The sequence below is a fragment of the Protobothrops mucrosquamatus genome, unplaced genomic scaffold, assembly GCF_001527695.2.
Source record: "Protobothrops mucrosquamatus isolate PMUCROS unplaced genomic scaffold, P.Mucros_1.0 scaffold992, whole genome shotgun sequence".
NCBI classification, from domain to species: Eukaryota; Metazoa; Chordata; class Lepidosauria; order Squamata; family Viperidae; genus Protobothrops; species Protobothrops mucrosquamatus.
The window spans coordinates 53,316-72,015 of NW_015387231.1; the positions used below are offsets into that span (position 1 = coordinate 53,316).

The 18,700-nt window shown below is 35.3% G+C and overlaps 1 protein-coding gene across 1 annotated transcript in view; it reads right to left on the minus strand.

Moving 5' to 3' along the window:
- Positions 1-18,700, minus strand: part of LOC107290876 (tolloid-like protein 1) — a 117,543-nt gene that overhangs the window by 39,195 nt on the left and 59,648 nt on the right. Inside the window, exons 2-5 of the mRNA XM_015819814.1 lie at positions 12,633-12,743; positions 8,291-8,371; positions 6,613-6,765; positions 4,347-4,464 (exon numbers count right to left, since the gene is read on the minus strand). Of these exons, the coding sequence (XP_015675300.1) occupies positions 4,347-4,464; positions 6,613-6,765; positions 8,291-8,371; positions 12,633-12,743 (463 nt within the window). The remainder of the gene's footprint in view (positions 1-4,346; positions 4,465-6,612; positions 6,766-8,290; positions 8,372-12,632; positions 12,744-18,700) is intronic.

An 18,700-nucleotide genomic window follows, 5' to 3' on the forward strand; every position in this document is an offset into this window, starting at 1 on the left:
ATCACCCGGATCTCTGGGGGTAGTTCGTTCCAGAGGGTGGGGGCTCCCACCGAGAAGGCCCTCCCCCTGGGGGTCGCCAGCCGGCACTGTCTGGCTGACGGCACCCTGAGGAGACCCACTCTGTGGGAGCGTACCGGCCGATGGGAGGCAACCTGCGGCAGAAGGCGGTCTCGGAGATATCCAGGTCCGATGCCATATACATATACATACAGTATGTATGTATGTATGTATGTATGTATGTATGTATGTATGTATGTATGTATATATTGTATATATTTAGCTACCAGATTTAAGTAAATATAAATGAAAACCAAATGATTCTTCACATACAATCAATTGCAGCCTGAACATTTTTTTCTCCACTCTTTCCCTAGAAGAAAGATTTTGAAATATTTTGGTTAACTGAAATATATTATTTATTGCTGACAATGGAGGCTGCTCTTTTTCTCCCATCTCCCTGTAATTTAAGATAAACAGCTCACATGTTAAAGATATGTGACTGGGTACTAGTAGTTATTTTTCAAATCAACTGTCCTGCTCATAGAGGGAAGAGTCTTAATGGGGAGATGCTTCTGAAATAAGAAAAATGAATCCTTTTGCAATTGAAATTCCTCTTCAAGAAGTGGAAGTGGGGGGCAGAAGGAAGACAATAAATATATATATATATAAATCGTATGTTGCTTCTAATCTCTTAAAAAGCCATAAAAGCCTACATAATTTTGGCTAATGACACAGAAGCTTTTATTTACCACAGAGAAGTCAACTAAAACTGAATAAAATGTACTGCAATATTCTAGGTCAAAACTAGATGTGAAGCTCTTCAACAATAAATTTATACGATGAAAGCAAATCATCCAGGCATATACACCTATGTCATAAACTTTTTCAAGAGTTCTTCAGACTGGAAATTATACTGACATGTAGAATTTAGAACAGAATATTGCAGTGGGAGATATTGAAGATCTTTGAGGATTCTACCTAGGTTATCTTGTTCTCTTTCAAAATGTTCTATTCTTGTTTTTTCTGCAAATGTTTTTAGTCTGCTAAACCTTCCTCTTGTGTAAAGACGATATATTTTGCTTCCATAATAAAATTCATATTAAGAAACTAAGTTTGTTATTAGACTATAGATTTGGGTCTACAGCCACATATCTATAATACGAGTTGATAATATTCTGAATTGGCTTTGAAAAGAAAAAAGTAACTGGAATGTGATAAAACCCCAAATCACGTATTGGAAAACATACTGATAGGGGTAATTTGTTTATGTTAGTTGTGGGCTATCATATCAAAAGCTGCCATCAGAATAAAGTTTTGATTTAAAAGAAATCAATTCATAATACAGTCATTCAAATAATCATGATTTGAATAGCAACTTAATTAATAAATGCAACATGTACTTACTTACATAATTTATTAAGCAAATATAACACAAAACTTCTTTATGTAGAGAATCAATAAGTTTTAGTACGAAGATTCCAAAAATCTACTTAAAAGCATGTTCTATAAATCCCTTTTGCAAAACAACATTATTTTAAGGTAATGCATAATTGAAACAGAGTTCACTGTATAATGTAGGTTGTACGCTATTTTACATATGAGATTTAAACACTCTGAAAATAGTTGTTTATGAGAAGCTTTTGACCTATTTCAGAAATCCACTGTTTGTTCAGGACATGTAGGTCACATTAAATAAAACCACAATAGAAACATTTTAAATAAGCATCATATTTTGGGAAAATCATTTTTAAGTTAATCATTCTAAGTCCTTAGTACATATAATCTCTTCCTCCCATCTGTCCCACTATTTCCATCTGCTGCCTGCATGAGCATTTCAGTTCTCAACAGACCTGAACACTCAGGTAGCCCTCCCATGGCCTTTCAGATTACCATTTGCAAAAGTTATTTGACAAAAACGCATGTTTGATTATAATAAAAGGATACAATATGGAAAGGTTCAGTACTACCCACAATGGTGGAATGGTTAGTGAAAATGCTGGAACTTGGAAAAAATGGCTAAATTAACTTCTTTGATCAGAGAAAAAAGGGTCTCTACATCTATGGCTCAATGGAAACCCGACAGATTTTTTGCATGAAATGGAAAAAAATTGCACTTATAATTTATGCCCTTAATGATTACAAAATTGGATAATAGAAAATAGTGAGCTTTTCTTTTTGTAATCATAGAGTAAGAGCTAATTTAGTAATTATATTTGCTGAAAAGGAAATGGAAGCCTTTTGTATTTCTTTTTATTCTTTCTTTCTGTACTTTTCATTTACTATCTTCTTTCTTTGAATCCCTTTACTTTTTATTAATTTGTATTAATTTTTATGTTCTTTGTAAAAGTTTTAATAAAATACATTGTACTATATCCAGTATACGTGCAGTATATACAGTATATAGTGTGTATATATACACACACATGCACACATATACATGAATGCATACACATGTACTGTAATATTAACCAACCATTATTATTTAGATCCCACCTTTATTATTTTTATAAATAACTCAAGGTGACGAATATATCTAACATTCCTTCCTCTTCCACAACTTTGTGAAATAGGTTATGCTGAGAGTGAGTGACTAGCCCAAGTTCACCCAGCCAGCTTTCATGTCTAACATGGGACTACAACTCAGTTTCCCAGTTTCTAGTCTGGTGCTTTAACTACTAGACCAGTGATGGCGAACCTTTAGAGACCAAGTGCCCAAATCGCAACCCAAAACCCACTTATTTATTGCAAAGTGCCAGGGCCGCATCAGCATTGTAGTGCCCTCGGGGGGGCAGGGAGGCACCTCTGAGTGCCGCCTCTGGCACGCAAAAATGGGCCATCGTGCTGCAAGGCGCAAAAATGGCTGCCGCCGTGCCACGGGGTGCAGATACAAGGCGCTGCACGTAAGAACGGGGCAGGGCTACTGAGTATCATGCAGGCACTAGCCCTGCCCCATTTGCAGCAGGTGCTTGCTCACGGCCCCGTGTGCGCATGCACGCATGTAAAATGCTTCCCCCTCCCTTTTTTTCCAGTCCACCAATCGACAATAGTTGGTGACCTCTGCTCTACCACCTCTATTGAAGCTTGCTAGTCGGCCACTTCACCTCCTTTGTGCTGGGCAGGGGTCCTGCTCCGGGCGGCGGTGATGGTGGCGGCCTGATGGACCTGCTGCTGGCAGCGGTGGCGCGCGTGCCAACAGAGAGGGCTCTGAGTGCCGCCTCTGGCACGCGTGCCTTAGGTTCGCCACCATTGTACTAGACCAAACTACTATATTAACTTTTAAATACATAATCCTAAAACTTATTTAGAAGAAAAATGTGATTCCAAATTAAATAACAAAAAGCAATATTCTTAAACATTGATAAAATAAGTTTTATTTTAATATATTTAAGATGCATGTAAGCATCATAATTTCCTGAATCTGTATGCTGCTAAAACTCTCACGTATGTAGCCTCCAATTGGTTGAAACGATGAATCATAGGGCACCAATTTTTGAACCAATTCTGTAGCTCAAATAGGTTAACTTTCACAAACCGAGACATCATTATCCCAGAGGGAATGAAATTTGGGGAAATTGTGGTGGCTTCAATGCTGACAGGCCTCAGTGCCACCACTATGCTGTTACAGTCACATGATCCTCTTTCAATGTTCAATGTTTCCTGATAGCTTCCCAGCCACTCTTGTAATCCTTCATTTCACCCAGCATCAGCCACTTACCTGATGAGAAGGGAAGGGAATCGGAAACAGAAAAGAAAGGAGGGAGGGAGGGAGGGAGGGAGGGAGGAAGGAAGGAAGGAAGGAAGGAAGGAAGGAAGGAAGGAAGGAAGGAAGGAAGGAAGGAAGATTTCTAATGCTCTCTGTCAGCTTCCCATAAGGTTATGCAGTTGGAAAGCTGACGGGAAGTCAGAAGTTGTTGTTTTTTCATCATTATACAAATATATAATAATGCTTAAAACAGATTTGAATATTAACAGAGTATATCAAAACAGAAACACAGTTAGGATATAAATCTCATGCATATCTTTTTTGTAACTCACAACTTGATACAAATATATAGGCTGTGGGTATTGTGTCATAGCACAATCAGTCTGTGATCATAGCCTCTCAATAAAATGTAATTCCAGTCTTCTGTGGAATTGATTTTTTGGTCTGGTTCCCCTAGTTCAGGGGTGTCAAACTCGCGACATCACGTGACGTCACGCAACATATCAGGCCGGTTTTGCCATTACCGGCAATGGGGTGGGCGCGGCTTCAGTATGATGAAACCAGCCCACGGGAGGGCAATTTGACACCCCTGCCCTAGTTGGCTTACAATTCGTTAGAAACCATATATTTTATATCAACTTACCCACAAGGCCGGTATGTAAACACTATATAACTTTCTTCATCACTTCGTTCAATGAATGTAACACAGGTATATTTTTCCCAGTGTCGCATTGCCTGCTTGAACATTGCTCGCTGGCTGCCTGAAATCAAAATTTGTAACAAAATCAAAAATTTCACAAACAAAATAAAGTATATCACCCCAACAATAGTAAAGTTAAATTTTCAATTTTGAAACAAGTGAGAGCAGGAAGATTTTAAAGACGACAGAATTCTGAAGGGGGTTGGAAGAGCTGGGTAGCAACTAGTGAAATCTTACAAAGGAAGAATCTTTTTTTCAGAAATACATAAACAAATTGCATGTTAAATATATTAACCTAAGAATTTTTAATTACCCGTGTTTAGAAAGAAATATATCAACTGTCAGACTGAAATTTCACAAAACTTGTGGCCATCAGGCTGAACACATAGCCATCATCCAAACCTTGTACCACAACATGCTTAATTAGTTTGTTTTAGTGGATTATCATTGGTGCATGAAATACGTGCAGTTCATGTTTATTGCTATGCCATTTGTCCAACAGCTGTTAATAACATGGGGATAATATGTCTTGGTATCTTTTATGTATATGCAAGATAATGAACAGTATATTGTTGCAAATGCCAGAGCATCAAACTAAGGACAAAATGGGAAATACATTAATTAAATAATGGGAAACATGGTGAAAGGCAATTGAACTGTGTTTGAATAAATTGGTGTGATTGATACGTTTACTGTCCTCCTTAAGAAAAAGCTGTTTGTGTACATACACAACTGTTCTCTTCACGCTATTCTCTTTCAGTGTATGTAATGTTATATAAGGAGCAGAAAAGGAATAAACCAAAGAAATAAATACTTGAGATAAGAAAAGGAAATCTAGTTAAATCTTGTTTACATCAACATCATTCATTATAGCTCTCCATACCATTTATCCTTACAGAGTCATTGTCTCTGTGATCCATACAATGCTTCATATACTTACCTTTTCTTTTTTAGATTTCTCACCTCTCTCATTTTGAGGACCACGTCAACTTTACTTTTTTCAGCCTTCCTTTTTCTCTCAACCCTTTCTTATACTTGTTTCATGAGTCAATCCTCATTTGTTCTCACTATACAACAAAATCATTTCAATGTACTTCTTTCACGTGGACATTCACTTCTATATTCCATACATATTTATTTCGCACCCTTTTTAAGCCCTATTCTTCTTGTCTTAACACATACACACACACACACACACACACTTGCATTTGCCTATCAAATGAAACCTACATCATTTTTCTGTATATATTCATCAATTCCATTGAACAGTATCAAAGTACCTTTATTTATATTTGTTACATTTTCTCCTTTCTTAGCTTTATATGATTATATATGTCTATGTGCACACACACACACACATATGTATATGTATATATATAGAGAAAGAGAGAGAGAGAGAGAGAGAGAGAGAGAGAGAGAGATTATTTTGGTCATGAAAAGATAGGCCCTTAGAACCTTCTGCTGCCCATCATGTCTTTAGTGAGTTGAGGAATTTACTTGAAGGTTATTAGTAGGTTAAAGAAAATATAGATTACGTTACTCATCTTAATCACACAGTGCCACAAACTGCATTCCCTGCTACTATGCTGCTAAGGACAGTGTGTATCCTTCGTCAATGTGTATTTCCCGTTTCTAGAACCTTGAAATGTATATGCATTCATCATTAGTTAATGGACTGCATTATAATGTTGCATAAATAAATAAAGGAGTAGATTTGGCATCCCAGTATTAACACCAGCATTTTTCAACTTAAGTTTCCACTCGGCAACAGGAGCAGGCAAGGATCTTAGTTTATAATGCAGTAACATCTGGGAAGTTAAATCTGGGGAAAAACTGACTTACTACCACTAGAAAATATAATACGTTGCATTACTCTAAAAGCGAAGTTTGTTAAGTTTGTTAATGACCACTTTTCCATAGCTTTATAATAAGCACTATTACATTATATAATTTCTTTTAATGATTCATAGGGTGGGTCATAACACATGGAAATACATGTGTATCATTCAGGTTCCAGAATATGCAAATAATTTAAAATGTGGTATTATTAAATACATTACGATTAATTGCCATTTCACGGAATAGAATAAAATTATAAAAGAAGGAATTGTCTTCAAGACATCTCCAATTGAATTGCTAAATATATATTTTTCTATTTGGGAAGGCTTAGCTCACGTGTCTGATAAATATGCATCTTGATCTGCCTTACCAGTGAAATTTCCTGCTATGACATATGGAATAACACCTCCTGGCCATATTCTTTCTGTGCGCGATGTAGCTGCCCGGGAAAATCTTTTTCTCTCATTGTTCCCTGAGAAGGTTAAAGTTGGTCTTGCCTTTGTTTTATTATTTTGTTCAAAATCTGCAATGACATTTATGTTGTAAAATACCATTCTTAATATTGTGCTAACAGTAACATTTTCTTCAGATAAATGAGCTTTTTCCTCTCACATACAGTCAAGCTTTGCATTATGGTGAATATATATGATTTAAGAAATATATAGTAACATTAATGATTACTATATTATTATTGCTCTTTATAACTATTTATCATAATAGTCAAAGTTCACCGCCCTGTTCACCGCCCTGAGTCCCGTAAGGGAGATAGGGCGGTATATAAATTTAAATAATAAATAATAAATAAATAAAGTATTTTGAATATTCACTTTTCTGTACTCCTGTCAGCCCTGCTATGCTGATTCACCCTTGGTACTGTAAATATCTCCTCCTCCTGCCTTTTCCTCAACTCTTATTTAAATAATGTGCCAAGGAATCATACCAGTATTTCTTTACCTAGAAAGTTATTTTTTAGTTAAAGAATAATACATTTTGTAACAAATATTTCTAAAACTGTAATACAAGGGTGTCAAACTGCCGGCCCACAGGCCGGATGCATCACGCGGAAGCCGCACCCACCCCAGCTTCGGCAAAGGGAAAAAAGTTGCGATACAACGCGACACGTCACGTGATGTGGTGAGTTTGACACCCCTACTGTAATAGGTATTTTATTTGTATGCAGAATTTGTTTTGAGGTGTTTAATGTGAAACAAGATAAATGAAAATGATATTTTTTAAAAAGATACAATTGCTTTTAAATGTTTGCTTTTCTAAAGAAAAGATTTTGTGTTTCAAATGCATGTGGAGTTCCCAAGCCAAGAGACACTTTGCATGGTTCCGAATGATATTCCTTTACTGCACTGAAATTAAAGTTGATGTGCAGAAGAAACTTTATTAGAAAATAAAATGCAAATTAGACTTGGGACAAATTTCACAGAATCTTTGTTAAGGATTATCAAATACATCCACCATGGACTTGTCTAAATTAGCTCTTGCAAAATGCAAAATCTAATATTATGAATGGCATGAAAGGCAGTTCAAATATAATCAACTGCAATACATCAACCTTCACTAGAAGCATACATAAATGTTAGAACACATTTAGGAAAAATAAGTCAAAATCAGTGTTATTTGTAAGGAAAACTATGTTAAAATTAATGAACATTAGGGTTTTATTGCTATTAAATATAGCATATTTACAGGAAAAATAAGGAGGAAAAGATGATTAGGAAAAAATACCACGGGCCAAATCAGGGCTTTATGATAAAAATATATTGCAAAGCATACTCTACATGATAACTGAAATGTTTAGAATATGGATGTACTATAGGTTTTTTAATTTTAATTTAATTTGAACACAGATAACTTACAAGTATATTAGGCACTTGTATAAACTGGATTTAAAATATCTCTAAAAATCTTTCATTATTGGCATTCACAATTATCTTATCTACTTACTGTCATGGCTACTCAAAGATTGAACTAAGAAAGGTATGAAATGTCTTATATTACATGCAGCGATGAACCGAATTTAAGCAGCTTGCCCATACCTGACTCAATTCTTCTTATCCTGTCTATAAGCTGATAGAGAACATTGCTTTTTTTTGATACCTCACGTTCTTCAAAGCCACCTTTTAAAAGAAAAGTAAAAGTAAATGGAAAATTGCATGCCTGCATTTAGCAAATGTATTTACAAAAAGTAGATGAAGAATATGGAATATTTTAAACGTTACATTATTGAATTACTATAACATCTTCCCCCTTGCCATAATGATTTTGACTATGAATGATAAAGTATAGCATTCTTTTAAAAAATTCAGTTTACGTGCTTGATCATATTTGAGAGGCTATCACAAAGAAAAGGGGGACAACCTATTCTCCAAAACACCTGAGGGCAAGACAATAAATAACAAATGGAAACTTATCAAAGAAAGATCCAACCTAGAACTAAGGAGAAATTTCCTGATAGTGAGAGCAATTAATCAGTGATTCAGAAGTTGTGAGTTCTCCAAAATCAGAGGTTTTTAAGAAGAGATTGGGCAGTCATTTGTCCAGAATGGCATAGGGTCTCCTGCTTGGGCAGGGGGTTGGGCTTGAAGACTTCCAAAGTCCCTTCCTATTCGACTAGCACTGATGATGTTACCTGGTTTGGGTAATGAAATGTCTGCAAGAAAACAAGCAAGCTCAGAGAGCACCAAGGACCCTTCCCTTCAACTCTGTATATTCTCTATAGCTATCCAAATCCACTGACTTTAAAACCTTTTTAAAAAATGCAAGGCAGTTTATTTGACTGAGATGTATTCAAAACTATTAACTGTTTTCAACTGTAATAAAAGAGGTTATTACTTGAAAGAGGTTATTACTCAATATCAGTATAAAGTGAAGTACAATTTGAATACTGGAATCAGGGTTAAGAGAGTTTCAATGATGGTTTGGGGATGACATATGAAAAAACATAGGAAAAGAAGAGAAAACTGCTATGGTCAGGGAATTATTGTACTAGTTATATTATACTAGGAATTATTATACTAGTTATATGTAAATAGGGATATGTTTGTGGCCTATGATGAAATTGGCTTAGGTGAAATTTAGGGAAAAGATTGAGGAAAATTAAGTATGTATTAATTACTTAAAAATTATACCATGTTTTGGCAAGTGATCTCATCAACTCTTTTGCAATTTTTACTTAAAAGCTGAATTATTTTTATCTAATAAATAAGGATTCTATCAATTTCATGCCTATCTTACTTAAGAATCAGTTTGTGACAGCAATGAAGTTTTTGGATAGCTTAATAAAATTGTGAGATATATTTGGCTGTGGCAAATAATTTATAGAATAAATCACAAAGTTTAACCGTGAAGGAAATTACTATTTTCCATTTTACGTGGTACTAAAAACAGTGTAACTCACTGGATTCTATCACACACTAACAAAGAATAATTTTCAAATAATACTGTATATAACATTTATATTAGTTGCACTGCTTGCTTTAACACTTGACTGTGTTTGGAATTGATTTTTTGTAATCACACTCAAAGCTTTACATTATGTTGCTTCTAACTAATGAACATATACAGTATTATTTGAAATGAATCCTTTCAAATAATACTGTATTATAACATTTATATTAGTTGCACTGCTTGTTTTAACATTTCAGCATGTTTGGAATTGATTTTTTGTAATCATACTCAAAACTTTTACATTATGTTTCTTCTAATGACATTATTTACTTCCAGCAAACAAGTTTAATTGCCATTACTAAAAAGATTATGAATGAATGTTTTAATCACTATTAGCCTATGAAACTGCTCATTCAAAAGAGAGAACCACTGAAATCAATGAAGCATGGGTCAACTATTTCAGTAATTCCTCAGATTTTTTTCAATAGGTATTCTTCATGTAATCTTCTAAATTACATCATTCAAAAGGTTACAACAAAATGCACAGTGCCATATAAGGAAAATGTGTTGTGTCATTGCTGAGTAATTTACCTAATGCCTTCTACTGTCACATAGTTAGCAAGCCTTGAGAAAAATATTTTGAATTTCTTTCTTAGATTTTAGAAGAATGAGGTAATATGTTAAGGCATTCCTATTCTATGAGCTATTTTGTCAACTTCCCAGAACACAAACATTTACTGCCCAGTGATGCAACAATTTTTCAAAGTACGGTTTAGTTTAGGAAGTAATGTTTAAAATGAAATGGTCTTTCTCCAAGGAAGTTGATATAAGGAAGCTATTTAAATAATGTTATAATAATCCCAGATTGTATTATACCACTATGTCATCTTTTTTTCATTCATTAAACATATTTTTTCTTCCTCGAAGTAAAATAATCAATACAAATTCTAAGCATTTTCCTTGGTATTTAGGGCCAGCACATATTTGTCAAATACATAACTTAAAGAAAAATATTCTATTTTATCTGGAGGTGTTCACACATATTTCCTGCACAAAACATTAAGGAAATTAATCTGCTAGATACCATATGCTATTAAAGATATCAGACTGATCACATCATAATTTTAAGATGTCTTTGAATGAAAAGCCCAAATGCAAGCTAAACAAATATAACTTTTTCCCCTTACCTCATGATCCTATCAGCAAAATTAGACTGAAATGGCGCAGAGCTAAATATTCATTGATAAAGAAGATGGCATCTATTTATATTTTAAATCAGACTGTAAATGAGATCAGATATGCTACTAATTAAAACAACAGGTAATCTTCATAAAAATAAATGAAGATATAAGGCAGTATAAAAATAGTCTACTCACTATATTTTAGTTATTTATTTATCAATTTTCTACACTGCCCATCTGATTTAAGTGACTCTGGGTGGTGTACAGTAAAAACATACAAAAGTATATAAATATAGTTAAAAAACTGAGCTAAAGATGAAGATGTTAAAAGATGTTAAAAGTTAAGAGGCAGAAGGAATGCCCTTAAGTCACCCCACTACCTACAGGGTAGCACAGTGATGGCGAACCTTTTAGAGACCGAGTGCCCAAACTGCAACCCAAAATCCACTTATGCATCGTCGAGTGCCGGGTGGGTGTGGCCCATTGGGTGGGTGTGGCCCATTGGGTGGGCATGGCTGCTGTGGTAAAGGCAGCCTGGGTGGGACTAAAAAGTTCAATCAATCAATTCCAACTTTGCAAGATCTTTTTTTTCCCGCGAGAAGTTGAAATTGACTGAACCTTTTTTTTTTTTTTTGCACACGGTGGTGGAGGCCTAAAGCAAAAAGGTTTTATAGAACCCAGCTGAAGGCCTAGGACTGGGGCGACGGTGCGCATGCCCACAGAAAGGGCTCTGAGTGCTGCCTCTGGTACCCGTGCCATAGGTTCGCCACCACTGAGGTAGCATATAACTCAGACTACCATATTAACTGGCAGAACCTGGTCTTGATGCTCTTCTGGAAGGCTAGAAGAGTGGGGGCCTGCTTTATCTCTGGATGTTTTAAAGTAGAAAGTAGAAAAGGCTCTCTTCCTGGATCCCGCTGATTGAAACTCTTCAATCAACGGGATACATAGCCTCCCTGCCTGACCAGTGGGATGGACAAAATAATTGGGATTAGACGATTCCATTAGTAGCTGGTCCCGTGCCATAGAAGACTTTAAATGTAATAACTAATACCTTGAATAGGACCCAGAAGCAAACTGGCACCCAATGCAGTTCATGTAGCAGAGGTATTACATGCACAAGTCTAGGGATGCATAAAATTGTACCATACTGCACCAGTTGCAGCTTCTGGATACTCTTCAAGGATAGTCTGATGTATAGTGCATTGCAGTAGTCCATCCAGGAAATTACCAGAGCATAAATGACTGAAAGAAGGGCTTCTTAATCCAAGAAAGGGCATAACTGACGCTCAACACAAATTGAGAAAAAGCCCTCCTAGCAACGAATGTCATATGCTCCTGAAGCAGCAGCCTTCAGGAAAATAAAATCTGCATGCACTCCTTTCCTTTCCCTTTCTTTATTATTACACCTTGCAATAATCAATCTGATTTTATTTCATTAACTATTGAATCATTTCTTCTTCTCACAGCCCAAGATATTCTCAACTGTTTGTCCTGCATAGTCGCTCAGGTCATCAGCTTATTTTCGTGTCAGTAGTACAGTTTTCACAGCCGTTGACACCTTTATGGTCAGTATGATGTCACTGCACTGCATTTTTATATTATATCAAATAGAACAGTAGTCTTTCTCCCAAGTAACAGGCATCTCTATTTTATAAGCACCTTAACTAAATGGCTACATTTATTAATTAACTGAAAGAATAAATACATTTATTTGCAAACATAGAATTATTCACAACTACATTACAAAACAGTATAATATATATAAAATTCTGAATATATAAATGAATAAAAAATGTTTATAGCTTACCAGTATTATGTCCATTTTTTCCTTCTGAATGTTGTGTAAGATCAATTGTCCTATCAATCTGAAAGATTTTTAAGTCTTCAACATCTAAGGCAATATCTCCCCAAAAGACAGCTTTAAATACAAAAAGAGAGCTTAATATAAATATATTAAAAATAATATCACACACACTTTTATTTGAAATATATGGCTGTAATCAAATATAGAACTTTAAGGATATGTTGAAATTAAGGATCTTTGCTTACTTAAAGTCTCTTGCAAATGTCATTACTGCGAAAGACTTTATAATGCACAAGATAAATTATACAGTTTAAATGCTGCAGTGTTACAGAAGTCTTTATTGTTATATTGACTTTGAAGATAGGTGTTCTAAATGTATTAATCTATACAATATTGAGTATTTGAGGATAGGAAGTTAAGGATACAAATCATTAAGAGAAAAAATAAATAGTTAAAACACTATATGGCTATAGAAAAGAGGTATCATAGAAATATAATTCTCAATTTCTATACAGTTACTTGGTAAAATAAACACTTTGCAATAATTAAAAATGTTATCCCTTTTTTCTAATCAATAAGGAAATATTTTGTTCTTAAAGTATATAAGTTTTAACATTTTAAATTTCACAATGTATTCTATCACAAATATATCTTTTCAACAAGTTTGTTTTACTATGCAATATTGTTTCAACATGGAAAGTTTTATCAATGTTAGCCTTACCAATCTTTCAGCAGAAGAAACATTTTCTCAACTTGTGTCACTAAAAGATGTATTGTGGATTAAATATTGTAATTACACTTTCGACATGGTCCCATCTCTAGATATGGATGCCGGCAAATTTAATTGTTTGGCATGTAAAGAACAAAATCTCTAAGAAATCTCTGAATGATCATACCTTACCAGATGATATATTTTTAATTAGACCAGAAAGTTCTGATATATTGACATGCAGTATGTCAAAGATATCACTATGCAGCCTGAGGATACAATAAAAAACTGTCTTTCGTTGTGGAGAAATGTTAGCAATAAAAAAAGAACAGCTTATTTTACATGTGCAAAGTCACACCATACTGCTTTAAACCAAAAAGCTCCAAATATCTATACTGCCATCTCTATAGGCAGAGAAAGAATTCGTATTCAGAATTAACTCAAAGAACTTTAATCCATAACTTCAACACTGTTTATAAGATTAGCATATATTTTTAAACTAAAAGATTTTTAAGCTAGAATTTCCAATGTTATTACCTATTTTGAACCAAGTTTAGATCATCCCATGTGGTTTCCATTGCCCACATTTTTAATATTCAGTTGACATCCACACGATTTTCATATCCAACAAGAAATTAAATACCAGTACGAAAAATGTGCTATTCAACTTATTTCAACAAACAATTATTCTTCCAGCTACAAGTTTATGGAACTATCTTAAACATGGTTATTCACATACAAGCTCAGTGCATTATACAGTTACCTTCTGCAACTGTAATGGGAGTTTTTGTCACTTCCTTCCTTCCCTGCCTACATCACAATCTATCCCTGAAGAGTCTACAAACTTTTACAGCACATTTGCAGAGGAGTAAATGAATATCTTTTGGGAAGGTGGTACAGGAGAAGAATAGGCAAAGTTGGAGAGTGGGCAGAATTAATGAGTCATCAGCCTGAGTCATTACCTTCCCACAAACAATCCACATCCAATCCCTCTTGAACCCTGTTGACCCTCATCTACCACCAATTTTCCTCTGAATGTTAATTGACTATATTCTTGTATATAGGCTTGAGCAATAAATCGTCTTGCCTGCGACTTAACGTATGATCCTGATTCTTTGCACCTAACAGGCGGAGGACGCAGGGTTACAAGGGAGACTTATTAGGACCCCATCTGTAGAACCATCACTTGTACTCCATACTAAATCTGTTTGTCTCCTTGTGACAAAGGAGAGCCTAAGCTGTTTTGAAATGCATATAAAAACTAAATATGGACATATAACTATGAGGGGTTAAATCCATATTTTAAGTGCTTAAAGAGTAGTTGCTTTGTTCCTGATTCGGAGGCAAGGTACCCTGGCAATTAGTAACCAAAAATGTTTTAGAATGGTAGGAGGAAACCCAAATATTTATAACCAGAGAAAGAAGAGGACAAAATGTATAGTTCAGAAAGATAATAAGAAAGAGAAAGAAGAATAGAAGGATCTTATATGGAATATGTACATTAAAAGAAAGCTTCTAAAAGTCAATATGAATATAATGAAGATGAGAAACAAACAAACAAACAAACAAAAAATACAACTAGCTGCAGTCAATCTAAGTAGTTAAACCGCATGAGATAGCATAATGTACAGTATATTTAATAACTAAAGCTCTTATTTTTAAATTTTGCTTACATTTAGGGGTTTTTGTATTTTAATTTTTTTTTACTTTTCCATGAAAACCAATTAGACTAACTCCTTATCCCCGATACCTAATAAGCATTTAATCAAAAGGGTAATGGAAAATGAATTGTTGACAATGGAATTTACAGAAAAATAAATTGAGGCTGGTGAGATTAAGATTGTGGAATGAGAACTGCAATTTAAAAGTGTAATTAAAATGTAACTCTGGGACTGAAACATTCAATGAGATAGTTATCTGGCAGGAGGTGGGAAGCCACAGATAAATATTCTATGTAGCTCCAGTGCCAAGCCAAAGAATTAGAGAGCACCTATTTCATCACAAATAAAAATCATGGTAAATTTCATTTACAGCAAAAAGAGACAGTTTCTTTAGTTATTGCAAAGATTTAGCCTTTTTTTAATTTCTACCACAATTATTACTTTCTGATCATCAGCACTAGCATCATTCCCAGAATATATTTAGCTTCCATTTTTCTTTTGTCTTCAAAATGTATGTTGTGCAATACCCTTCAGAGTTACTTTCCTAATAAAAGTTATAAACTCTTTAATGTGACTTCTTACCTTCAATACCCTTCTACTTAACAGTAGATGCTTACAGTGTAGATCAGTGGTTCTCAACCTTTTTAATGCCGCGACCCCAACCGGTCGTAAGTCGAGGACTAAACCGGTCGTAAGTCGAGGACTAAACCGGTTGTAAGTCGAGGACTAAACCGTTCGTAAGTCGAGGACTACCCAACCGGTCGTAAGTCGAGGACTTTCCCTGCCCGGGAGCGCCGCGCATGCGTGGTTCCGCCCCCTGCGCCGGCCGAGGCGTAGCTGGCAAGCGGCAGAGACAGAGCAGGCTGACCACCAGCTGGCCCAGCCCAAGGGAGGTAAGGCACCCGCCGGAAAAGGGGAAAAAAAATGGCGGACAAAAAAATGGCGGACAGCCTTGCTTGGCGACCCCCATGAAATGGGCAATCGACCCCAAATGGGGTCCCGACCCACAGGTTGAGAACCACTGGTGTAGATACATAGATATGAACAGGAAAACTTTTTTTTCTAAAATATCAGTTTAATTGTGTTGTTTTCATTATAGTATATTCCTTTGGTATGTATTAGCAGTAATACTATTATAATAATTCACACCATAATGATAATACTTATGGCTTAATTTATCTGAGATTCTGTTACTCAACAATCTTTCTCAAGAAGTGTTTATTAGAAAAAGTATCCTTACTATGTTCCTTTTGGTGTAAAGATTATGTTTCTCTACTTTTGCTGACAACTGTTTAAAAATGTACGTAACGTTGACATTGATTTCGCAAAGGAAAGCAATAACACAGAAGAACAGTTCAAGCCAAATATGTCTCCAGTCTCTTTTACTTTTTTGAAATGAACTGTAGTTCAGCATTCCAATTTGACAGGCACATTGCACAAAGTGTAAAAACCTGATATTGAAATGCAAAATAGGCAACAAGCCATATAGTACTGGGAGGCAGAACAATTATACAGCAATTTAACTCTTTTTAAATATGAAATGAATGTAAAATGATGAAATCAAGCACATGTCCAGGCTTGTCAGAAACCCAGGGAGAATGAATTGTTTATATATTTTCATTAAAAAAAACTTGAAGAAATCTATCAACATAACTTACACTGTAGGGGTGCTAAGCCATCAATCCATTTGTTTAATACATTTCTACAATTTTGAAGAAAGTAATTATTTTTCCAGCTCAATATTTTAAAGGACTACATAAACCACTCTGCAGGGATACTTTGCATGGCAAAAACACATAATTTTTTATGAATAAATGAATAAGTAAATTGTACACTGTGACACTTTACCTACTTTAAAAAACCTTCGCTTTTCTGTTTACTTCTATTTAAGTCAGATTGTTCTATGACTTAAGTCTACTTCTCAAACATTTTATAAATTTATAAATAGCAAGGAAAGTTCAGGAACAAATAATAACCTTTTCCAACTGGTCTAATCCATTCTTCCCCTACAGTTGCCCTCCAGATGTGTTGGTTGAGTGATTTGGGAAGTTGGAGTATCAAAATATCAGTCAGGCCATAGCCCATCATAAATGACTACTTTGTTTCTCCTGGTGGACATTAGATGCTTTTGAGGTGCTTATAGGTTGGAGACATAAATTTCTTCTGACATTTATTCTCTGCACCTAGTATTTAACTGCAGTTGTTTATTAGGAGAAAATAAGTGCCAAGCGAGGGTGCTTACATAGTGCCTTTTCCAGCTGTTCAATAAAATGTGTCTGTCAGCTAAACCAAAAGTGATTGAATTCTATTTTTCATTTTCCACTGTTATTTTTGTTTATTCCTAAATAAAGGTGTGAAAAAGTTTTTTGATCCAGCTGCTGCTGCTATGGGATCATCTAAATCAGGGCTTTTCAACCTTTTCACCCATTGTTCCACTTTTAGGATATTGCAACATCCAAGTACCACCAGTCGCCTAGCAAGGGGTCAAAAACTTGATGACCAAAAAAAAAAAAAGGAAAAAAGTGATAAAGTACAGGTAGTCCTCGACTTACAACAGTTTGCTTAGTGACTGTTCGAAGTTACAATGGCACTGAAAAAAATGCCCCCCAAGCCACAGCCGAGCAAGACAACTGCCTGCCCACCTGGCGGCGCTCTTCCTCCTGTCCGAGGTTTTCATTGTTGTGAGCATATCTATTGAGGATTGGCAGCGGGGGTGGGGTGTTTGGTTTTTATTCCCCCCCGTCTGCTGGGTGGTTGCAGCAGGTTTTGGTCACTTCACATGACCCTCGGACACTGTGACCGTCATAAATATGAATCAGTTGCCAAGCATCTGAATGTAAATCACAAGACCCTGGAGATGCTGCAACATTCCAGCTGATTGGCACTTCTTCTGGGCTCAGCAGAAGCACCAGGATCAGTGCCGAGCTCCAGCTGGAGCCTGGTGCTGATCCTAGCGCTTCCGCTGAGCCCTGACAGTCCCGAAGAAGCACCGATCAGCTGGAAAGTGGCACTGATCCTGGCGCTTCCTCTGGAAAATATAGTTCTCCAGGCAAACAATGAAAACAAATTTACTAAACTTATCAAGCAACGAAGTATTAAACAGTCATATAACTTGCTACAAGGACAGTCCTATGATGAGGTACACGTATTTCAGTGTTGCTTTTAGGCACATAATGCTTTCATTTCTGGGCATATTAGCAAAGCTTTACTATAAGTGATTATATTTAGAAAGATAATAATAGTACAGGGAGGAAAAAATTGGTGAAAAAATTATCCAATAATAATACCTTAAATTCAGCTATAAAACAATACACCATTACCAGTTTAATCAATATATGCACATAGGACAGAGTTATATGTCTTTGTTTTGAGAAAATATATTAAAATATAATAAAAATATTCTGTAAACTTGAAATCTATACATAAGTGGCTTAAATACGTATTCTGAAACAGAAAAACCAAGTATTTTGAATAAAATATATTAATGGTGGGACAAAATTATCTCAGCAAAAGTAAACAGCTACAAATGACATTTGTAGATGACAAGCTAACCCAAAAAAGTATTAAAAATTGGAATTTCACCAAGTAAAAGATAAAATTTCAGCAACATAGTATTGATGTTAATTATCCAAACATCAAGGTTACAGCTAATAGTTATTATACTAACTGTTGTTGCATCTAAATGTTCTGTATGAATTTTT